Source organism: Varanus komodoensis, unplaced genomic scaffold, assembly GCF_004798865.1.
Source record: "Varanus komodoensis strain SLA01 unplaced genomic scaffold, ASM479886v1 scaffold3, whole genome shotgun sequence".
Taxonomy (NCBI): Eukaryota; Metazoa; Chordata; class Lepidosauria; order Squamata; family Varanidae; genus Varanus; species Varanus komodoensis.
The window spans coordinates 290,518-316,350 of NW_025335761.1; the positions used below are offsets into that span (position 1 = coordinate 290,518).

The window sequence follows — 25,833 nt, forward strand, 5'->3', positions numbered from 1 at the left end:
CAAACTGGAATAACCCTATTTGAATTTCAATGACTTTATATTTCTTGAATGATTCTGCAGTCAGATTATTTTCTAGCATGTGTTTAACACATTGGAAATGAACACAGGCTCATTTTATTCATTTTACAATCTAATAACCATCACACTTTTAAGGTTTCAGAACCTGTGTGAGATTAGTATGTCCAAGATTCAGTTTTTTTAAACTTCTGAAAAGAAATAGAATGTTCAAATAGCAATCTGGTGAGATAAGTTTAGCAGTTTTACTTTACAAGTCTGTTCCTGTAGTTAAAATTGTATACAGAAGTAAAGAGGCCCCAGGTATTCATTTACCTAAAGAGCAGCTGTTTGAAAACACATTGCTTGGTGTCAAACATAGCATGTGGAATGAAATCACAGACAAATAAGCTAAACCATTACTGGTTTGGGGCTTAAACCTTTTACATGAGCTTGTGTGCAGCTCCTTTAATATAAATGGGACATGGATGCAGGGTGTATGGAAGGGAAACTTTTACCACATCATTTAAGAAGGAAACTTAGGGTCCAGTTCTATGCAATTTTAGGAGGTGAAAAGGCCTAATGCTGCTATAGCTGGGGATACTGGGGAGCTGTAGACCCCCTTTTTGTCTAAATTTGCACAGGATTGCACCTTTAATACTTTACATTTCTTTCCTTAAATGCAATGTTCATTGTGATGCCCATATCATACCCATTTGACAGTGACAACCGTTCCCTCAGAAAGCAAGAATAAGTTTCAAGTTTGTTATATGAGCTTACTGCCAGAACTTATTTTAGCTTATCCAAATTTACTGGATAATCTACTGGTCAAATGGAGATGATCCTAGTAAACCAACTATGTTTATTTCTTTTATAAATGTATAGATTGTTTTTATGCTATGAAGAAAAGAAATTTAGGAAACTGGTTAAAGGTTCTATGAAACATGGTATCATATACATGCATAGCCTTTTAAGAGCATAGACTTCTTTGCCATTTATAGCCCTATCTGGAAAAAGTGGACCAGCTAGACAAGCCTTGGTTAAATCCAGACAAGACTACAGCGATGCATTCTGTATGGGGCTGCCTTTAAAGATGGTTTGGAAACTTCAGCTGGTATACAATGCACCAGCCACTAGGATGATTGTGGGGATCAGTCATTCAGAGTAGATACTACTCTGGCTATTTGTTTTTGCCATGGCTTGAACCCTTGACAAAGTCTGCCAACCCCACCCCCAAGGCTCCTGCTTCAGTTCTGCAAGAGCAGAACTGTATGTACTTGCAAGGGCTGGCACTGGTGCAACTGGGCATTCTGGAAGACACTAAAAAGGGATGTCCTGTACTGTTCAGTTTGGCCACAGTGATGCAGACCTTTGCAGTGACTGCTTTGTGTTCCATACCGTGATTTCTGCATCTGTTCTTGCTCTTAGTTTGACCTCACCTTGCCAGCTGTCCAGCGCTTGCCTTTGCAAGGTCATGTCACACCTCCTTGGCATCTGAACCTTGCCTGTTCCTGATTCTGCATTCATACATGGGCTTGCTGGATATCTGACCCTCACTTGTTCCTGACTTGGTCTTTGCCTTGGTCCTGTTATGCCCTGATGGTATCTGACCCTCACTTGCTCCTGACTTTGCCTTTGCCTTTGCCTCTGGCCCTGCTGTATCATGGCAGGATCGCCATCCACCTCCATCACCTAGGTCCAGATGCTCCAGTCATAGATACCTGCTGCCTCTGTCCCTGAACTGACAGTTTGGGGGCTCAGATGGAAATGCCAGTTTTGACCTTTAAAGCCTTTCACAGTTTTGGACCAGGTTACTTGGACAGGTTCCTGCATCCATATGATCCTGCCCAGCTTTAAGACCAGTCTCTGAAGTCTGCTCACAGGCCTACTATCAGAGCAGACAAGCACTAGAGAAAAGCCTCTGCAGCAGTGGCCCCGTACCTTTGGATTTCTGTCCAAAAGGAACACTTGGCCCCATCTTTTATAAATTTTTAATCTTGTTTCAGCCTGCAATCTATTAAGTGTTTTGAGTTGCATTTTAATCTTTTTTAAACCAGCAGGTTTTTCAATTTGCATAATGGATAGTTTTATTTGGATTAATGTTTTCACAACAATTTTAATTATTTTTATGCTCCTTGAGGGTATCTTGAAAAACAGCATGTGAATAGTTTAGATAAGTAGGTAGACAGACAGACAGATGATAGATAATAGGTCTGCAATCTTACATGTCCTTGCTAGAAAATCAGTATGACTGAACTCAATGGAAGTTTCTAAGTAAGCATCCACAAGGTTGTGCTTTAACTATGTTATTGTAATCAGGGTGGTTAAAAGATAAAGATGGTTCACCTTTCTGCAGTGCTCTGGAACAAGACAAAAATGTATTTATTCTCCTAGGCCTCTACATTTTTTAAAGTACTTCATACACTTCCCTTTATGATCTCTCTCCATGTTGTTGGTTTAATCCTTTTTCATGTATACTAACTCTTGTGATATTATACTTCAGTATTTTAAGTAGACAAAGTTGTAAGCCATTTTAAGATTATTTAGTGAAGGATGTATAAAAATGTATAAAAGATATTATATATGTATAAAAGGGTGTAAAAAAGATGTATGAATAAACAAAAGGAAACAAAACATGACCTTTTTTTTCTCTTTCCCATTTACCCATATCTCTAAGGCTTGGTATGACAGATTAGGCCTGAGGTTGGTGAGGTAGCTTCATGGAATATTATGGACATGAAGCTGAAGCATCCAAGGACAATATTCTGTATGTTACTTTGTCCCACTGGCACAACAAAAGCTGGAAACGTTGGTGAAGCGGTGTTACACTGCCTTAGCCTTGCTGTACAAATTGGAATGTACTCTGAAGGAGGAAATACGCCCAAGTTTTTCCCTAAAAATGGATTGCAGAACAAACTTCCTGTGGTAGAAGTGCCTTCTGAGTCCTGTTGTACAAGGAATAAAGAGGGGATCACTTGCATGCAAAGACTGTACTGAATAGCAGCTTCAACAGAAAACTGGCACCAGTGAATAAGAGATTATAGAAACCATGGAGGTACTGCACTCCTTCTGTCTGCTCTCTGGAACAGGGTTCCCTTCGCCCATGCCATAAAACCCAAAGCATTTACTTCTGAGATGGAAATGAATATGAATGGCGTTCAAAGACTTAATTCAAAGCTGTGATGGTTATAATTCTATTCCACATTATATGCAGAAAGAAATAGTAAAAAAGAGCAATGGTTTTCAAAGTCATAACTCAAATTAATTTACTTACTTAGCAAAAACTCATTCTTTAAAGTGCAATTGTGGCACGAATATTATACCACTACTTGAATGGCAGAAGTGACCCTACTAATCTCCCAGCTATAAACTGTGATCCATTGGCTAAAATGAAAGAAAAAAATCCCTGAACTGCTCACATTGCTTAATTACTTCTAACACATCAACATCAGTGGTATATCTTTTTTATTCAAAGAGCTTGCACAAAAATTCTTTGGTGTACTAAAATGTGAGGATTTATTCTCAACCACATAAAATCTAGGCATGTTCTCTCTTCTGCAGTGTCATAACTGAGAGAATGTAGCATCTGACTTTTCTGTTTCACATTATTCTTGATGTTGCAACCCAATGTCCTTCTGCCCGACAGTGTCAAAATGTGCTGAACTACAATCCAATCATCCTCAGCCAACGTGGAAATTTTCCATTCTGTCTGAGGATGCTGGAATTTGCAATCAAACACTTCTGGGGACCATCAGGCTGGGGAAGGCTGCTGTAACCAATTCACCAAAGGATGCTGTGGGGAATCAGTCTGGAAATAGTATGTTCAGGAGCTGACACTCAGCATGTCTGATATACCCTGAAGGCTGTGCCATACTTTGTGGCAAAGTCTTTGGCTTCAAGAGGCAAATGACACTGATTCATGAAGGGGAAATAAAGAATAAGTATCAAAAGATGAATGTTTAACTATACATTATGTTTTATTATACATCCTGTCTTCTTCCTTCTTAGAAGGCATTCAGAGAACAATCTGAATGTTAGGAACCCATCCTCTCTATTGTCTCCTCACATGAACACTGTGAGGTAGGTTAGGCTGAGAGTCAGTCTGCTTCACATTCAATGACAACCCAGAGCATGGGTTTTTCATTGAATCATGGGTTGCTATTGAACCAGAGCTTGATCTTATGTTAATCCTAGTTTAGCTATGGGTTATTAACCATGAACAATTCAGGAAGAAACCATTGTCTATTGTTGGGCTGTGAATTCTGGGTGGGTGATGGTTAACAACCTATAGTTAAATCATAGTACCAGGATCATATGTAAAGACAACCCAAGATTCAACAGTACACAATTGAATCACAACAGTAGGCCTAGTTCATAAGCAACACTAACCCATGGTTTATTCTAAACATAGTTTGTTGCCCAGTTCAAGGCTTGTCTAGCAGATAATCAAAGAAAACATGCTTTTTCCTCATTCTTGGATTATATGTCTGGTTCTTTACCCCTCCTTCCCAGTATACCAATTATGTTGCAGCATTGTAGTCTGCCATGTAAAGAGAATGGGGGGTTTTGCCCACTATCTCTGCAGCCTGTCAAAACAACCCATGAACAAATCACAATGCTGAGTTTGGACATAACCCATGGCTTAAATAACACACAGTTCACAACTCAAGAACAAACCATGGGTTCTTTTTGTAAATTGTTCAGGGCTAACAACCACGATCAACTCATAGTTCGGGGTTCACAAGTAATAATAATAACACACAATTCAAACCATGGCTGATCATCAACCTATATTCTGGGTTGAAATGTTGTGTAAACAAGGTCACTGACTAGCTAAAAATCACTCACTGAATTCCATGCTCAAATAGGGACTAGAACTCATTGAATACCACACTGGCATATTAAATTATATACATCCTTCTTTCTAAATTTTATCCCTTAGTGTAATTTTTCCGAAAATTCGGTTTTTCCCCTAAACAGATTAACATTGATTTTAAACTTACAACTTTACATAACACAACCTGTAAATGATAGATTTCCAAATGAATTTCCTTAGCTAAGCAGAAAAAATCCACCCTTCTGGATATAGAAATGTTACTTTACTTTCTTATACAACAATACTCCCTTGTTTTCTGCAGCTGTTAATATTTGACTAGGTTCCCTGGTCTACAAAAAGGGTTAGCAAAACAAATGAATTCTTCTCCTTTCTTACTCTCACCCACAGAAAAGTAGACAGAACTATAATTGACATGATAGATTATAAAATAATATTGAACTAAATAGCCATATAAATCTGAGAAACCATACAGCATTGAGATTTTTTTGTTTGGAATTCAGTCTGATTAAGAAAAGAAAAGTGGAAATTGCCTCTAGAGCTAAAGTTGTCGTAAGTCTAACATTATGTAACCAAACTTATCAGAGGATGAAACTCAACTGGACACTTCTACACAGAAACTGAACACACCTTAATGGATTCAGCTTAGTGCATCCAGTCCCAACAACCTAGTCATGAGATTTATCCCACTCTGTTTCTTTCTGTATGTGCATGGTGGAAAGGAGAAATAACAGGCCTAAGATGGAGCTTCGTATTTATGCAACACTGGATAAAGCAGTCTTTTGAACCTGGTACCCTCCAGATGTTTTTTACTTCAACTCTTATCAATCCCAATCAGCACAGCCAGTCATCAGAAATCCTGGGAGTTGTAGTCCAAAATATATTATGGAGAGCACTAGGCTGGAGAAGAGGCTGGCATAAAGTATTAGTACAAGGCTTTCACATACCATATTATGTTTGTTTGCTTGCTTAGGGAACTCTGCAGACATGATGTAATGATGTGATTCCAGGTATCTTTTCTGTCAAACCAAAGTGAGAGGAGTTCCTAAATGGCTTAATGCGTTGAAAGAATGCTACATAGTCTTAATCCCACCACTACAATTAACAAGTGTGCAGCCCCGCTGGCTACACACTGTGTGATATGTCCATAAGGTTGTGACTTCTGTGTTTGTGCAGATATAGTGGTACAAGTGTGTCTTAAGGTTGTACAAACCTATTCATCAAACCATCCTTACATGAAGCAGTCTAGTGCATATGTTGGTACATGTCTTGGGCTTTTTATGGATTCTCCAAGGAATCCGGGTGGCAGAGATGTAGCCATCACATGCAACAGCAAAGGGAGACCATACAGCTGAGCCTGTACACCCATAACAAATTCTTTCAACTAATGAATTGACTGGAATGTATCTTCCTAAAAATAGCAATGAACAAACTATTTTTCCTATACAGATTACATTACAGAATGGCACAAATGTTTGTTCATACAGAAATATTTTTCATCCTATCTTGTACAGTTCTTCAATGCAACCAGTCTGTCATTATTACTATCTTTATATTTGCACTGGAATGTTAAGATATGTTACTGAAGATTTCAGATAACTCAATTTCCTCCCTCGACCTCCCTCTTGCAAAATCCCCTCATGCCTGTACATGAGCTTAGTATTTTCTTCTTATCATTCTCACTAAAAAGGTAATTTATCGGAAATCTGACAAGCATTATTTCTTCCCAACATTGGTTCTTTCACAACTGAAGGAATTCAAAACAACAGCCCTTTTCAGTTTTCTCTGAGTATCATGACTTTAGCAACTAGTATAACAATTTCATGTCTATTCCCTCTATTCAGGCAACATGAGGTCTTAAAGAAGCAATAAGGTATTTGCATGCTTTCCAAAGTGACTCCAACTTTTAAAATACCACAAAAATTCAAAGGAACTGATTGGAAAAATGTCCAAAATGAAATTTGTTAGGCCTCACACTACCATTACACATTTATGAACCATTAACAGAGAATTACTGTGCAATAAAGATTCTGGTCAAGTCCTTTATGCTATTTGAGAATTTTAACAGGTTTACAAGGCAAGGTATTACTAAGCATATCAACTTCAAGGAGATTTATTGGAAAGAAACAACAGTCTGCAAAAAGCCTGGGATCAAGCAGCTCAAATTTTCAATTCACGGTTAGTAAACTGTTCATTTATTACTTTCCACCAAGAACCAAACCTGTTCTCAGTTGTCCACATGTACCGTTTTGGAGCCCAAACCAGTATGATTATCACAGATAATATTGGAGGAAAATCACTAATTCTGCAAGCGTTACGAGGTAAAGGGTTTGTCCTTAATTTTTCTATTCTATGCTACTGACACTGACACATTTCAGCCTTTCAGAACTCTTAAAAATACAGCAGTGCGCAAAGTTGGCTCCCACATGGCATGTTACTATTAGGTTTCTATTGGTTCAAACGTGCTAATCTTTAGTGCTATTTATTTATTTATTTATTTATTTATTTATTTATTTTCAACATGCAGAAACAGCCTCAGGTATACTATGCTTACAAAAGACATGCACTGGGATTAGAGGGTCCACTAATAGAAAACTTCTATCAATGGAATCTGTGACTGGGAAAATTCCAGTGCATTCTATGGATATACAGTGAAGGTTGCCTTTAAAAGTCAGTACAATTCAGTGTCTGCATAATAAAGTTCAGTACTGTAAACATTTCTTGCAGATAAACACAGTCATCTTCTGTGATGCCAATTAAGCAGCTGATTTACCTACCACTGTCACTAAAGCTAAAGGGACAATACAGACCTAAGGTTGCACCAGAAAGCCTGATTTTATCTAATGCTCCTTGACAATGGAGAGGAAAAATGCTACACTTACCAATCTATGGAGAAAAGGAATTAAACAGTTTATTAAAGCTATCAGTTTTTCCTTGTTGAAAAACAACAAAAAATGGGTACTAGAAACACAATCATAACAAAACTTGTGTTGTGGTCCACCTAAGATCTAGATGGCCACACACACACACACACACACACACCCCTATACCAATTAACACCAGGAACTGTTTTTTGTTTTTAATTTTCTTTGGAATGTCAGAAGACAAAAGGGAGATACTTCTTCCTCTTACTCTTCATTAAAATTGTTCACTCAGGCTTTTAGTGAATGTCACCAACTTAATCGGTAGAAAGTAGATACTATCTGCAGAATGAAAACTCCAATAAATATTTAAGCAGACAAGGTAATTTATCAGTTAGTCTCAGGAAACACATTTTGAAGATAGAGCTATCAATAACTATTGATAGTTATCAATATATTGTCAATATACCATTACTACAGGAAATGGTACTGTCATCTCCCAAGGCAGTTTCTTGGAACACCAGAGACTACATAATTAAAAACTAATTCTTATTTCATGATGAACAACCTTTGGACTACAATGTACCTTAAACAGAAAACTATCTTTAAATAGATTTTTGCTCAAAAAGCATTTTTAAAAAAATCCAATTTAACTTTTAAAATCCTTTTTTAATCATTTTTATTCACCCTGTCCAATAATTCTTAAATTATAATGAATCTATTTTAAGGGCAAGTAAACTTCTAATTTGAAATTCCACTTTCCTTCATATGGAAAGATGCAGCTTCAATAGATGTTTGTATTTGCTTGCCAAAATCTGAATGGGTCATGATCCTTCACATTTGTGAAGAAGATCTAGTGTTGCAACAAAATGCATTTGAAGCTGTTAAATCATTGCACTAACGTAATTTTTTCTTATCCTAAACAGGGTGTATATTAAGGGGGCATATGCACCCAGTGGGGGCATAGTATTATGAATAAAGTCCAAACTAAAAACTATATCCACAAGTGAGCTTCCCAAGAGTATCTATTATCCAGGAATGATGTAGAAGGTCTGTCTCAAGTATTTGATCAGGAAACAGGCCTCGTACAAACATCAGCTCTTACACATTGGTGCACCAATGAGAGGTGTGCAGGGATTATTAGGAGGTGGCTAGGCAACAGACCATTTAAATGTGGCTCCTACATTCTGGGGTCTGCCATTTTCTGGAACTACTTGTGTTTCTTCTACACTGCTCCCTCTACTGGGCCAGAGCTAGGAGACAGAGGAGTCCTTCAAGCCTTATAAACACAAGATACAGTCGCAGTCACTTGGGATCCTTTGTTAGGCCTTCTTCACTTTTGATGTGTTTTTGTAGACTGCATACATTACATGTACAATGTTTGTATCTAAGTTTGTGCTCAAAAATACATTTCAAACAAAGAAGCCTTTTTTAAAAGCTGTTCATTCAATGTTAAGACTGAAGATAAGATATAGTAGTCTGCCTGCCAACAGCTAATATATGAAACTAGGGACTTTTTGACTACTGTGATATCTCTATTTGTACACGAAGGACTACAGCCAGAATAGAGCCACATACCGTAAAATGGCTTAAAATTTCCACTTCTACCCACCTGCTGTACTGATTTATTCTGCAATAGTTAATCTTGTAGCAGCTTCAAAACAAAGGGGGTATGCGGTATGCAGGCCACAAATACTTTTAAAATTGGTCATTTAATAGAATGAATGCTTCCACCCTGCCCTATGTATGCTTATTCAATAGTAAAGATGCAGTTTTTCAAACACACATGCACACACTTAGGTGCCACCGACTTTCTATACAAATGCAAAAAAGAAATACTGCTTTCCAGAGATAGGTACCAGTAAAGAGCCACTAACTAGAGATGGCTGGAACCCATGCTGTAGAAAGAGGTCACAAACTCCTGAACCAGAACAGTGGACTGATGGTAGGCTGGATAATACAATTTTAAACTAAGTCCTGGTGTAAACTTACAATTCCATACCAGAAAAAGTTAATGTAGCAGTTACGCTGTGGCTATTTTCTATGGGGATTTTTTAAACTGGAGGAAAGCACTAAAAAATTATACGTACCATCTTCAGTCTGAAGAAATAGAGTCCATTCTACTAATTTAGGATTTTACTTTCTTGGTTCTATTGCACTGGCATATGAAGCCAAAGATGTTACCAGAATCAGTTTGTATAAATCTCTATCTGCATGATTACATGGTTGCATGTGCAACTGCAGACAAATCTTCTTGTTCAACAGGTGATCCTTTAACTTAATGCAGTGGTACCTTGGCTCACAAATGCCTCAGTTCATGACCAAACTGGGTCACAAAGAGAAATTTCATAAAAATTTTGCCAGAGGTTGCGAACTCTGCATCGGGTGACAATCACAAGTGCGCCTGCCTCCCCCCACCCCCACCCCCCTGCCCCCACCTCCACCCCACATGCCCGCCTCCCACCCAGCTCACCCACGATTGCGCCATCTCCCTTCACCCCCCACACAATCACTGGGGTGGGGAAATGGCCACGATCTTCGTTATTCTTTGTCACTTTGCTTCAAATTTTTGTGAGTAAAAAAATAGTTGCAGAATGAATTAACCTTATTTACATTGACCCTTATGGGGAAATTTGACTTGGCTCACGACCAATTTGGGTCACAACCAGAGTTCTGGAACGGATTAAGTTTGTGAGCCAAGGTACCACTGTAATTCCTTGCTATTACTAAGCAACTCAACCAGATCTCTTCTTGAAGTTAAACATGCTTTCAAGTAACTCCTCCCTCTCCCTCTCCCTCTCTCCTCCAGTTCATTTGTATTCTTGGTTAACTCTCGCTTCTGTGAAAAGTTATTGTATTGGATTCTACTCACTTGTGAACAGAGCTAGATTTTCCTTTTCCTGCAACAAATCTGCTCCAGAAAAGTGTATGAACTTACACAAAGGAGAGATATCAATAAAAATTGCCTCCACCCCTTGAAGCCTTCTGGATTTAAAGTCCTATTTGCAGCTGCAATTCTACCTAAAGTTATCTGGTATAAAAAGTGGGTCTTACTTCCAAGAACACATTATTATTATTACATTACACTGCATTTATATCCTGTCCTTTTCACTCTCATGAGGCTTACCTAGTCTTATTCTACTTCATTTTATCCTCACAACCCTGTGAGGCAGGTTAGGCTGAACGTGCAGTGGCTGGCCCAAAGTCACCCAGAGAGGTTTATGCTCGAGCAGCAACTAGAACCTGGATCTCCTGGTTCCCCAGTCCAACATCTTGCCAGCACTCCACAGTGGCTTGCATTGCACAGGCTTGCTCTGTGAGAATAAAGTGCCTTTCTTTAATGGCTCACAAGCAAGGAGAGCCTATTCAGTGGCCCTGAAGTCACTTTACTGGTACCAATACTCCTAGAAACAGATACCTTAAAACAGACAGCAGGAATCCACTGATAGCATCTTTGCTCCCAAATTCTTCACATGTCTTTCAGCACTCTTAATAGCCAGGTATTAGAAAATGGTAAAAATTAGGTTTCATAACAGTACAGACACAATCCTGTACATGTTTAGCAAGAAAAAAGTCCTACAACTCCCAGGAGGGTACCAAGGATTGTACCTAAGATAGTAATTGTGAGATTTAAGCAAATATTGTGTTTCCAGTGACACTATATTAAGGGGTCATCCACAGAACCAGGAATTATACCCTGCTTTTCTTCCTCTTGCAAGGAACCCAGCGTGACATATAAGGTTCTCTTTTTCTCCGTTTTATCCTCACAAAGGCAACCCTGTGAGGCTGAGAGTATGTGACTGACTCAAAGTCACTCAGTGAGTTCCACAGCTGAGCAGGCACTCAAACCTGGAACTCCTCTAGTCCAGAGCTCTAACCACTGCAACACACTGGCTCTTCCAGGCATCTGAAATTAAACATATGTTCAGAAGAGGTGAAATCTTGTGAAAGCAAAATCGTGTGATTTCATTCTAAAAATGCCTGGAAGGTGGGGTAATGATAGCAGTAAGATTTAAACAAAACTCCTAAACACTTATTAGGGAATAAGTCCCAGTGGAGTCAGTAAAACCTTCTTCAGCATCAGCATGTTTAGCATAAAAAAAGTATATCTATAGTTCCAGCTTCTTTGTTGCTTCAAATACTAAACTAGAAGCCACTCACTCCTTTAATTTCCTTCATCCAATGATCACAAACTGCTTGCTAATTCAAATAAACAACAATTCACAATGTGATTTCATTAGTGAGGCTAGTTAAAGGACATAAGAAAAGTTAGTCAAGGTAGACAACAGTATAAAGTAACAATGCATTGAGCTGAATACCCTTCTGATCCATAACACATTTTTTAAATGTTGATCAAAATGATTTTAAACTCAAACCTTCATTCAGACATTACCCAAGTGCTTAGTCCTTGTTCACTAGTAACCTTTCAAGCTATTCATTAACAATTTGCATCCTGATATACATCAGTGTAGCCTTCAGCAATGTGATAATTTCCAGAAGGTCAGTAGGCCTTTACTGAGTGCACGTACTTCAGTCACATGAGAACTGATCTCTCTTTCAAAAGTATCACCACACACTTTACTGGCAATTTCCACTGGGAAGCCCAGGCCTCAGCAAGCCAACAGCATTTCTCCCTCTGATATGGGCCTCCTAAGTCAGTTCTGATGCATACTGTCAAAGGCACATGAAAAGCTGACTCAGTTCTTGGGATTGGAATAAGGCATGCAGCTCAGTCCTTCCCAGGCTTAGAAATCCCAATGGCATTATATAATAATTCCTACCATGTTTTTGATGTATCTTAATTCCCCAAATAGAATAAGATTTGCAAGCTTAGCTTCTTAATGACACAGATTGCACAATCAAAACATCCCACAGTGTGTGCTGGGCAGGATCTAAATATTCAGTGCTGGGCTGCAGCTTGCCATGCAAACACAGAGTTTGCACAGGGTTAAACAACCCTCATATAACCAATGCTCTGTTGCTGTATTAAGAGAGTAAATATTTAAAATGGCTGTACACACAGGCCAACTCATGCTACAGGTTTAAATATGTCATGTTGAACTGTTCTGTCATGTGAACCGGCAATGATACTTGTGGGCACAGAATTTGACAATGCCCATTTGTAGTGCATATTAAAATTAATAGACACAAGAATTCATAAGGGCTGCACATTGGCACACCTTTCTGGTTATACATTGCTGCAATACTTAAAGGTGCATTGGTTTGTTTTTGTCTAAATGCATTTATGTTTGACCATATAGCCTTGATGGATATCTACAGTGAATTAAAAAACAGACATATAAAATTAGCTGCTAGAAAGCTCACCAGATAAAACTCAATGGGAGAACCAAGCATAAGGGTTATCGAAACAGTTCAGACTGGAGACTTTTGTTGATTTTGTTGTTATTAGATGTGAAAAACTAAAAAACAGGGTGTGGGGAATGGAAAATATCAGACAGTCTTTTATATTCTGTAGTTTGTCATGCATGGAACTGAGAAAGGTTATATTTTTGGATGGCAAAACTTTATCCCTTCTACTCCATGAGTCTGAGAAGTCAGTGTATATAATATATATAGAAATTGGCATTTCCAAGAGTCAAAGCATCAGACAATATCCATCTGGCTTGATGATGTGTTTGTACAATACACAATGAAGATAATGTAAAGCAAGGAATGAGGAATTATTTATTTTATTCATGTACTGTTGCTACCCAGACTTTACTGAAAGTTTGAAAAACTACTTAATAGAAAGACTAAATTTGTACAATTTCTGGAATTTTGTAACCACAGAGAATTTTATTTTACCTCTCTGCAAGCTTCCTATTATGGTTAATTCTTTCATTACTTATTTAAAAGGTACTGATTTAATGTGTCTCTTACTGATAGGATGCTGTAAATCATGCTCAGTTTGCCAACATATGGCTAGAGTCACTGTATCATATTATGTGGAGAAAATGTGCATTCTTGACTGGTTTTTGCTCTTTCTTTTTAAAAAAATTGAAACTCAAGTCTATGGAACTCACTCAAGCAGTTTTAAACGACATTCTCACTTTGACCTGAAGGTTAAGGAATAATGCTTCAGAACAGTAATAATAAATACATAAATATACCTTTTTTCCTCTTGCTTTTTTGGAGTAGACAAAAGCCCACAATTGCTAGCTAAACCAAGAGTTATATGGTTATCAGGATCTCAACTGTTCACAAGTTTGGAGCTGGAAAGGTTGGTGGGGGCATCTCTGATGGGTGCTGCACTACTGGGAAGCGCAAAACCCCTTAAGCTATTCAGCCTTCTTTTCAATGTTGAAACTGGGAAGGGGGAGGGGGGAAGGGTGTCAGAGTACATCAAGGATCTAAGTGTTGTGGGAATGATTACCGGTCCCTTGCAGCACTGAAAGGAATGCTAAGGTCTTGATGCTTGCAAAGTGGTAGCACCACACAGCAGAACCTTAGGGACTGGCCTACATACTGCAAAATCTGAGCTATGAAAGGAAGGTGTTTTCTATTGTCATTGCTAGTGACTAACAAGACAACAGTTTTTTTCTGGGATGCAAGAAAACACAGAGTTTAAAGGACTCTGATGGGAATCCCATTTGTTATTCTTACAGTAACTGATTTGCAAGATAAATGGTGTCATTCAAAGGCCTAGAGGGATTATCTCCATGCACTGAAGTCTAACCTATGCCTTTCTTTGGGAGGAGGGGCTGCTCTTTGAGCTTGCTGATAAAAACCAAATCAGACAGTGAGCTGAGGAGTAGGATTTGCTGGATTGAACATTTAAGTGGTCCTTTGATTTTTCTATTGCAGTAACTATAAATACTCATATAGTACAGTTTTGGTGGCTAATTTTGGACACGGGATCTCTTCCAAGGGGGAGGATGTCAACAAATACTTGGAGACAAATGCCAGAAGAGCAGCCATGTTAAACTATGTCAGAAAAAAGAAAAAGAATGTTCTAGCACTTCAGAGACTAACTAGCTTACTGTGGCACGGTGCAGCTGCTGAAATTGGTCAACGGTAGAATGAATTTTGTTTTACCCATTTGCCTTTTTAGCCCATGCGCACAACCCAGAGAATGATACAGGCAAGCACATCTTGAAGTGCCTATATTCCATTTGTTTTAGGAATCATAGAGCAGTAGAGTTGGAAAGGGCCATGAAGGCCATCAAGTCCAACCCCCTGCTGTTGCAGGACTCCAGGTTACACCATCCCACTCAGATGGCTGTCCAGTTTCTTTTTAAATGTCTCTACTGTATAGCCCACAACCATTCCAGGCAACTAGTTCCACTGTTGTATTGTTCTGACAGTGAGGAAACTTTCCTTGATATCCAGTCTGAATCTGGGTTGTCTCAACTTGAATGGATTATTCTGTGTCTTACATTCTTGTATCAGTTGGAAGAGATCTTGACCTTCCTCTTTGTGATAGACTTTGAAGTACTTATAGAGTGATATCATGTCACCCCTCAGTCTTCTCTTCTCAAGGCTGAACATGCCCATTTCTCTGTTTCTCCTCATAGGGCAGTGTTTTCAAACCCTGGATCGTTTTGGGGGTTTGGAGTATCAACATTCTCTGGACTGTATGACCCGAAAATGGTCTGGAATAATCTTTTATATTTATTTATTTTATGTGTTAAGTACAATGCCTGGCATATGTTGGGTTCCAGGACAGTCTCCCATCCAGGCATTCAACTGGTTTTACTTTCTATGATGATTGCATTTTTTTCAACCACATGCTCCTTCCATTCCATTCCTGCATCATCAGTTTATGGGTTTTTTCCTTAAAAGCTCATGCAATTTCTTTTGTATTTTCATAATGTTTCCCCATGTAGATGTTTTTGCAAGCATTTCCTCCTAGTATATGCCTTGGTATACATGTTAACTAGAATTTATACTTTTATGTTGTTGGTTTTTTTTTAAACTAGAAAACTGCTTTGCAACATTCAGAATGTGAAAAACTTGAAGAGGGTTAGGTCTAGAGTTAGGGTTTCCTATATCCTACCAGGTTTTTTTTTCTCTTAGCATTCCAGAACAATATTAACCTTTATGGTGTTCAAAATTATTTGTTTGTATTTGGAGTATAAGAAACATACTTTCAGCATCTCTCAATCTCTTCTGATTCAATATTGGGCATAATACCGTGGAAGGAATCATAAACAAAGGTCTTATTTATTACTTATCAACCAGGTGTTTATCTACAAGACATATTTGCTTATCCAAACAAGTTTCCCAGTCTTTGCTAACCCCATACAATGATTGACTTGTATAAACTTTACAGGGAGCAATGGTTAATTTCTTTAAACACTAAGTCAAAAGACAAGATATTGCAATATTTTTCAGCCGCAGGAAATGCTTTTCTTCATGGGAGTGTGCAGAAACATGCATTACAACATGGGGGCATGGATAGGAATTTAAGTGAACTCTACATATCTACCTATACCTATACCTAGAGTTACATATGGAGCCAACTGGGTGACTTTGGGCCAGTCACAGACTCTCAGCCCAACCTACCTCACAGGGTTGTTGTTGTGGGGATAAGATGGAGGAGTATGATGTAAGCTGCCTTGAGCCCTTTGTAGGAAAAAGGCAGGATATAAATCGAAAAATAAATTTAAAAAATAATAAAAATATTACTTAAGTAAATTTCTTACACATTTACTTTAAAGACATGCACCTTTGAGTCTAAGCTATCAAGATGTGGGCTATTTTACAATTAAATTAAATTGCAACCTATCAGCTAGGATGATGAATTATAAACACTTTCTGCTATGAACCAGAATTATAACTGCCATGATTTCTAAGGTCTAGCCAGCTTCCATTGTGCGAAAATGGGAAAATCTATTGTATAAACTAGCAATACTACAAAGGAGTTAGTCGAACCAGTTTGAATATACTATTTTTATTCCCTTTTTCTTAATCCTGTTTATCATCTGTTGGGAAACAGGCTGTGTATCCCAGGACCAACATGAAAGGTAGGTGTAGCTGAGCACCTTTAAGGCCCCAAACTCCAGCAGAGGCCCACTGACAAGAACTGCTATAGTTTTTCCACCTGTCAACTTTGCACATTGTTTATATACCTGCCTCTTGCTCTGGCTGAGACTATGGAGGTAATCCGCATGAGGAGTAGTGGATGCCACTACCTACTGGATCACTTATGTGAATGGGGTGGCATACACATATTCCAAATAAATAAATCACTGCCTCTCTGCCTTTCAATCAATCAAATGGTGGCAATAATGAAAATGCTGGATGAGCCAGACTCTTCCTTTCTTGTTCTTAGCTCCAAAACACCAGAGAGTTCTTTGCAATGCAGGCATTTACTGGTGCTTCACAGCTAATAAAACAATGCAACTCTAAAAGCCCTCTAGCAAGTCCCTACTCATGGTCAGGGTGTTGAGCTGCCAACTGGAAATGTTCCCCCAATTCTTCCCTTTCAGTAATGCTGCAGGCTTCACTCCTGGGTAGTTTGTGGATGCCTCATCACAGGGTCAGGAACAAGATAAGGCAGCTGGTCTCTCCTGAAACCCTTCCAAACCCCACCCTTCCAAAACAGACCTGCTCTCACAGTCAACTTGGGAAACACCAGGCAGCAACCTGGATGGAGCTTCAAAGGTTCCTGTCCCCTTTGATCCTCCTGCCCTCCCATCTCATCTCCCTCAGTGTTCTCTTCAGAATCCGATAACAGAGGTCTTTGGGAAGTCAGTGAAAAGTGAGTGCCTGGCCCACTCACTACATTGAGGAGCAATAGCAGCTGGTGAGAAGATGGACTTCCTGAGGAAAGGAGACCACTGAGCATGTCTTGCCCACAGGCACTCAAATCTGCTTAGAGCTGGACATGATCAAACTGCTTTCATCAAGTAAATGCTAATGAGTGGTTGCTATAGTTCATTTATTTAATTAAAAATTCTTAGACAGTGTTTCAAGGCAAAGCTTTCTCAGGATATTTTACAAGGTAACATTGCAAAACAATACAATTTAGCTAGGCAGAATCTTTGCCCTTTCTTAGAGCATGGCAACATGCATGCCTCACTTTGCCTAAAAGAAAAGTTACTGGATTGGGTCACACATCATGACAACCCTCCTTGGCAATAAGCCACAGCAAGTGGGTTGTTCAGTGAATAACCCACAGCTAGTCCAATAGACCCTGTGTAGGTTATTTGTTCCTTCTCTCACTCCCCAGTCTTCCAGGTGATATCCTTGGGAACAGGGTAGCAGGAATGAGTCATCACGGCCTCCCTGCCATGACTGAAAGCCACAACTCAGAGGTTTAATAGGGCAAGCCAGTGCCAGCTAGTGCCAGCTAACTCTGGTGGTGAACATGGCCGACTCAGAAAAGGCAGCAAGAGGCTTTTGCTGGTCTTGCCAAACGGCTTGTTCTCTTGGTATTATCAATTATGCTGTGAGGATAACCCACCAGTGCTAAAAAAAAAAGGTAGCACAGCCCATGGGTTCTTGAAGTGGCTTGATTAAAAAGAGAAAAAACTATGGGTGACCTGGACTGGGTTTGGACAGCATAATAACCAACTGCGGCTCTCAGCCCATGATGGGATGTTCTGTCATTCAAGCTAGGTCATTCAGTCCTCATGAGGGGATTAAGGCAGGCCTTGGAACAATGGAGTATGTGCATTGTTAGCACTACTTCAAGTGCATATAATGAAATGAATGGGATTTAAATATTAGATACAGCCCCTTGATTTGGAAAATGATCATTAATTTGTAGAACTCTGTAACTATACCAATATACATATGTTTGGTCTCTTTAAGCATCTTGCAACAACATGTGTTTAGTTTACCCTACAATTTGAAAAGAATAAAATTTCACACCCAAATTGGCATGATCAACAAAGTAAATAAATAAGAGATACAACTATTTTTGGCTATTTTATATTTTTAAAACAAAAAAAATCTAAATTAAAAACTGATTTCAGATGTTGTCCAAAATGAATGGTTCACATATCTGCACACAAACAAACTACTAAGCTCAGCTGTTTATGTGATGATCCCCATTAACTGAACAATTGGGCATTAATTTAATTTTCCACATTTGGATCTGCTGTTCTGCTACAGGAAGAAATTAATCTTGTGAGGGTCATATTTGATGCTAGCACAAGTTGATGTAAAGAAATATTTATTCCTTTTACAACTAATGAGTTAGCAGGAGTAAGCTTAGCAGCTGCAAACACAGCAAAGCTCCATTGGGGATATTTTATTTATTTATTACATTTCTATACTGCCCAGTAGCCAAAGCTTGCTTGATGATATCTTAGCTATAAGCCTGTACTTGGGTTACCACTATATAAACTATTCAGCTCTACACAGTTTAAAAAGGGAGATAAAATGCAATCTCCAGAACAATCTTGCAGGAATTACATATAATGTTTGATTATAAGTAGGGCTGAGCTGAAATGTCCTGCCCACAAATTGGCTGTTCCTATATGCAGATATCAAATCAAGGTATCTACTTTCATGATCTTCAGAATGGTGCTGAGGTCTCACAAACCATTTTGAAAAAGCACTAATCTCCCCACCACCAGCACCAGCACCACACAGTGAAATACAGAATTTAGAACAAGCTTTAATTTAATTTTGATTTAAACTGGGAAAATAAAGTCTTGACCTGGTGCTGGAAAGAATACAATGTAAAGGCCAGGAGACCCTCCTGGCAAAGCAGGGCACTGAAGCATCTCTCTACAAATTCCTCTTATATGTATATAGAAAATATAGTGAGAAAGAGATGGAGAAACAGTTACTTTTACTACACTTTTAAAGACAAGGGAGAGATGAAAAAGTAGCAGCTGCTGCAATTTTATTTCACAGCAGATTAAAAGGATACGTGCACACAGAGACAAAAATCTAAGAGTTTGCTCTCCTGCCACAAGATTGTAGCCTCCTTTAGGCTTTTACTTTTTAAAACTTTACTACACCCAAAACAGGGAAAAATCCAGCCAGGCTTGAACTGTAACACTATTTCCCTTTATGTGGATTTTCAAAACTAAAAACTGAAACAAAATCACAGGTTGAGTTGGGGTATTGGGAGGAATGGAGCTAGCCTAGAATATCAAGTAACTTATCCTTTGGTGTGGTTTTCAGGAAACGTTTTCCATTCATGCTGAAGACCTTATGGATTGCTATCATGCCCAAAAAGTATGTTCACATAGTTTGGCTGCAGATTCCAGGGTATGGTGTTTCCTTGCTTGAGCTTTCTGGGCCTCCACCATGAACGTCTTCTTACACTAAAGTTACCTGCACTGTTCTTCATTGTGTGTTTTACTATTCTGAGAAAATGTAGCATCAGGGTTGTAAGATGGATAAAAATCTTATCTCTGTCACAAACACTCCAAGCAGTCTTAGACAAGACTATCTTTTAGTCTTGTCATCTGCATTCAGTGGATAAAGCAACTTAAGCATTTGTTCAATGATCAATAAATACTGCATCATTTTCTTCTCAACAACAACAATTTATGCTTACCTGCCTTATCGATAGGAAAAGAGCACTGTTGAGATAATATATGTGTACTCCTTTGTGCAGATGCATGACCTTTATTATCACGAACATCTGGGTGATAAGAGTTGCTAGACTAAATGACTGCATACCCCTTTCTCTGAGTCTCTGTTCTTTTATCCCGATGAGGACTGCCTGTACTTTTGTTACTCCAGCTCTAAATTATCCACCAGAACCCACCGTTTCCCTTGGACTTTCAGGCCCAAATCCAAATAGGGAGGATGGACAATGGGGTGTACTGCGGGGCGGGGATCTCTTGGTCCTATATTGCCTTGTGAAGCATCTCAGTCTTACTGTATTGGTAGAAAAAAATCTCCTATGAATCATAACACATCATACTTTTAAACTTGTACACCCCATGGCAATTTTTACTGGAACTGTTTGAAATTTGGCACAATTGTTAATCATGGTTGCCAAGTTTTGATTTATCAGTTCAGTGGGTATCACTTGATAAGCAACAGAAAGTTTAAACTTAAAATGCTGCAAACTTTTCTTTCCAGCTCCCTTTAGTTATTAGGAGTAGAACACCTATCATATATGTTTTATACATATCAATAATATAACTTTGTCCAAATAAAAATGAAGGTGGCACTAGGAATGTTTAAAATACACTTTTAAACTGTTCAAACTTAACAAATTCCTCTGGCTTAGTGAAAGACAATAGCCACAGGATTTTCTTTTTTCTTGTTACCCAGAAAACATTTTACCATAATTATACTAAAACAGCTTATCTGGGACTGCATGCACTCTATGACAATGAATCAACATAATAGAGCTAGAACTCTTAATATTTTGCTGAACTCACACACCTTTCAACAGTTACACCCATGTTTTGTTTTGTGTCTGAACTGGAACACAAATGGACCTGGAAAAAAGCAAAAAGTGATATAGGCCTACCTATCAGCATCACCCAGACCCAGGGAGGTGTTTCGTTGCAGAGTTTCCCGTACAGCAGCCATCCCATCAGGAAGTCTGTTTAACCTTCGTGTGTAAAGGCCCAATCCACCATCCGTCATGTACCTTTAAAATACCAGAAAAATGTTAACTATTTGGTAAACTATTAGCAAGTTTACCAAAATAATGCACAGTATAATCTACTTAAACTGAATGTTAAAATATACCAGTTTTAACTATTTGTTATATCTACTGTAATAGCATATATGTTCTATATATGTCAACAATTAGAAAAACATTCCACATGTGAATGGATTGTTAATTCTTTTAATGTCTGCCTTGATTTTGAAGACATCTTCATAAATAATAGATTTATTCTTAAATTATGGCAGGTGTTTATAAAGCATGGATTAGCTAAGCATGTGTTGAAAACCTGCTTCTACCAAGTCTTTTCTTGCATGCTCTTCATTTTGAGAAAATCCTTGCTGATGTGGTGTGTAATTATATACTGTTTCTAATTCAAATCATCTTTGTGTGGATGTATGGAACCACTTAAAAGCTCTCTCTTCTATAGTACTCCTTGGAACAAATATAGCTAGCTGTAGGCCTTTGGACCTAATTTGGTCTGTTGTGTATTCACTGACTAATCTGGCATATCAGTTTTAATTAAGGTGCAACAAGCATTTTGCTCACAGCTGTAGTCATAAGTAACTTGTTATGAAGGTATGTGTGTCACTATTACATCTCGCCTTTACGGTTTTCTATACAATCTTCCAATCAATCAGATTTGGAAAATCAGAGATGTTTTATGTATATACATTTGAGTACATTACTGTCTTATATGCCTTCTGAAAAAGCAAATAAGCACTATCAATATCCCTTTTGTGAGGAACTTCTAGAAAGCAAAACACCATAATCTTCAAATCAATGCACCATCATTTGAAAATACGAGATCTGTAACTATCAAAACCGTATTTATACATATTGATGCATCCATGTAGTGAAGTGCTTAAGAGTAGGGGTCTGGGACACAGGTGATCTGGGTTCTAGTTCTCATTCAGCCATGGAGTCAACTGGATGACTTTGGGCCAGTCACAGACTCAACCCAATCTCACAGGGTCCTTGTGAATATAACATTGAAAGGTGTAAGAGAATTATATTGGAGGGAAAATGAGGGATAGAAATATAATAAATAAATAAATATTACCAGGGAGTGATGATATTATTTACTGAATCTGATCAGCACAAAGGGCTTCAGTCATGGGAAAACAAAACAAAACAAGCATTGCCTTCCAGAATGCTGTCTGGCAAATAGAAACAGGACCTTCCTTATCTCAGACAACACATATCTTGCAGAAGGACCCTGAACAGTAAACCACTTGGCCTTGTCAGAACTGGTGATTAGTTATAGCCTTCAGTGAGAAAATTGTTCTCAGGAACATTCTTCAAAGAGCCACACTTTAATCTCTTGCTTGTAGATAGCAGTTTGGTGTAATTCCCAGTGAATGAAAGCAAAATGATGCCTTTATTGGTGAGCATATACATAATTTAAGTTTTCCAATTATTGTTTTGTGCTATCCAATAGCAACTCTGTGGGTGAAACCAAACAATCCTTGAGCAAGATAATACTTTTACGGAACAGTGATTATGGTTATGCTTTCCACCAAATTCCAGAAATATCAGAATTCTGATGCTGGATTCTAGATCAAATCTTCCAGATTAGAAAAGGGCCCCTGTGAATCTTACAGAAGGTCATAGCGGGTATCAAATGGATCTGGAAAGATAATGCATCCTGGATTTCACTGGGATTGGGCTGAAGTCCACTGTGCTAGAAATTCATAATAGTGTGAACACAGTCACCACAATTGCCTCTGGTTCTGAACATTTTGCTACCACAGAAGGAAAGAGGGCTCATTTTCCTCAGTGTTTAAACTTCTAAAGCAGCAGCAGCTAGATCTCACCAAGGCATGGCAAATGACCAAACTCTTGAAAATATATGCTTAGGAAAGATTTGAAATATGTAAATATAATTGGTACCTAAAGCAATAAGATGATCAGACTACGTTGCTAGTGAGGCTACTTTGTTTTCATTGATTATAACTCTTTTTGCACAGGAAAATAATCTCTTTTTAAACTCTCATCTAACTCTCATTAAACTTTCATCTATATCTTTTTGCATAAGACATTCAAACTTCAAACTTCTAGTCTGAAGAAAATGGCATTCTGCAGGAACTTGTGCCAAAAAGATTTTGATTCTGTTAATTATATCTCCTCTCAATGATGCTTTGCTCCTCTTAAATGTCAATTTTACATTAAGTAATTAATTTATCAGTTTTAGGGTTTTATTGTTCTAGCAGAAAAGAACAATACAGGGATTGGAAATGAAGACAATGAGCTTCAAAAAGAACTTAGCATTTAATAACTGGTATTTAATTATTTGAAGCATTTTACTCCACAATTCAGGCAAAAGGAGTGGGCTACATACTTATAATCAATGAAAAAAAGACAGTTCCTGCCCACAGGCTTATAGTCAAATAAAACATAACACAAAAGGGATGGACACAAAAGAGGGAAAAAAGCCAACCTGGGCATCAGTTTTTACAGTTCAATAACAGTTCTAATACTTCTTATAATTCTTATTATTTTCTATAGCTAATTGTTTTCAATCTGTTCCAATTTTTTAAGGTTTTATATTATGTTTTGTCATGTTAGTCCATAGCTCTTTGGATATTGTGCAGTATAAAATGTAATGAAGGAAACTCATGAAGCTCTGGGCACAGCTTCCCAGGTATGAACTAGATGCAAAGCAAACTATCTCATTTGGAGGTACACATGTGTACAATATGCTTGCCTACCCCAAAGGGATGGTACTATTTTTCTACTAATTTATACAGCGATTTTCAAATGTGTGATAACATCCTTTAAATGCACAAAAACAACCACGCCGAGCAAGTTATTATTCTCATTTAGGAAACAAGAAGCAAATAAGATGGAACTTCCACAAGGAAACCCAGAAAATACATGACTGACCTTAAATTTTATTTCAAGTCTACTAATTCCACATGTACCAGTCTGCTCATTGGACATGCTAGAAAATCCCCAAATATAAATGCAGGATTTAAATTCTGTCAAATTAAGTACCTGAGTACTCAAGCTTTATATTCAGCTAAGCCATTCATAAGGTTTGATCTCACCTTGCAGTAGTGGCTGGAATGCTGGACTGGAGTGCAGGAAATGCAGGTTTGAATCCTGATTCTACTATTACGCTTACTAGGTGATTTTGGCAAGTCAAAATTCTACATAGCCTTGCCTATCTTACTGCACAATAGCTTGCATCTCAAACTACAATGGGAAGAGGAGATGGACTTGTGCCATAGCAGGAAAGTGTTAAAGTTTAAAGTTCAAGAACTGGGGAATAAACACAGATATAAATTAGAGTTATAGATGAAGCATATTGAAGCATGCACAGTCTTGATTCAGATCAAGACCATGGCACTTCAAAGGAAGAAGGTTTAAGGTCTTCAAAAAACTTTCCACTAACATTGAGAAAAGGAGTTTTAATATATTTTTTTAACCCTTCATTTATTCCAGTGGAATTTGTGTGTGGAGGCAGGGGGACTGTCTTCTCCCAAAGCACACTGACTAACAAGTCAAGAAAAAAATAAGTCTCAACTGGATCAATGTGACTAGTAGAACATGTGGTTTCATTTCTCATTTCTTGAGACAGGATTAGATAGAGGGATTTTGAAAACATTTTAGACACTTGGAGAGGACAGAAAATTCAGTTGGAAGCTGAGAGTTAAAGAAAAGTGAGAAGTCCCAGCAAAAAAAAGACTGCCTTAACTCATGCACATACATACACACACCCCTTACAACTTTGCACTCGATGATAAAGAGTGGCTTTTCTGTTACTTAAAAGGAAAGCCAGACTAAGATTGTTAGTCTTGACTAATTTAATTCCACTGATTTAAGTAGCACTAATTTATAACTAGTTTAGTTTGAGTCAAACTAACAAACAACAAAATTTACTTTGCTGTTTATTCAATATGGTTTGGACAAAGTCAGATTCCATGTCATTACCTGCAAAGTTAACAGCTTCAACAGTAAAACAAGGTTACCTTGGCATATTTGAGGGTATAGCATAACAAGGTGATGTACTCACATGTAACATTTCAGATCAGCTAAAATGTTGGCTTTATTAGTGAATATTTTCAGCTGTTAAATCTGGCATGCACACATTCCTGTACACATGCACATTCACATTTATTGTTCCAATATAGTGTCACTATTTTCAGTGCATGGAAGTTAAGACACTATTACCATATCTGAAAAGGTTTTGAATGGTTTTCCCCCCCTCTTAACAAAAATGCATATAAAATAAAGACAATGCAATACAACTGAGCAGCTCTGACAAATTATATTAAAAACTTTGTTTAAAAATGGTAAAATAAATATTAGCATCATTTATTTTGATAGGTTAAAGTGATCATACTGAATTAGGCAGCAATTACATACCACTATTTAACTGGACTATAAAATACAACCCCTCCCCTCCCCCCTCAAAAAAGCACCACCACCACAAGTCCAAACACATGCAAATATAAACTGTTTTTAACATACCACTGTGTGTACGTTCAATTTTTTATAGCTCTTTTTGTTAACTGTAGTACAAATGAATAAACCTATGAATATTGAAGGAAGAAAAAACCATCCTCATATCCGATATGGTGACACAATGCATGATCCCCTTGAAA

The 25,833-nt window shown here is 38.0% G+C and overlaps 1 protein-coding gene across 8 annotated transcripts in view; it reads right to left on the bottom strand.

The window, feature by feature from the left end:
• Positions 1–25,833, bottom strand: part of NAV2 (neuron navigator 2) — a 332,059-nt gene that overhangs the window by 93,759 nt on the left and 212,467 nt on the right. For all 8 annotated transcript variants that reach the window (XM_044436703.1, XM_044436702.1, XM_044436706.1 and 5 more), the window contains one exon: positions 21,083–21,205. In XM_044436703.1, coding sequence (XP_044292638.1) covers positions 21,083–21,205 — 123 coding nt within the window. The remainder of the gene's footprint in view (positions 1–21,082; positions 21,206–25,833) is intronic.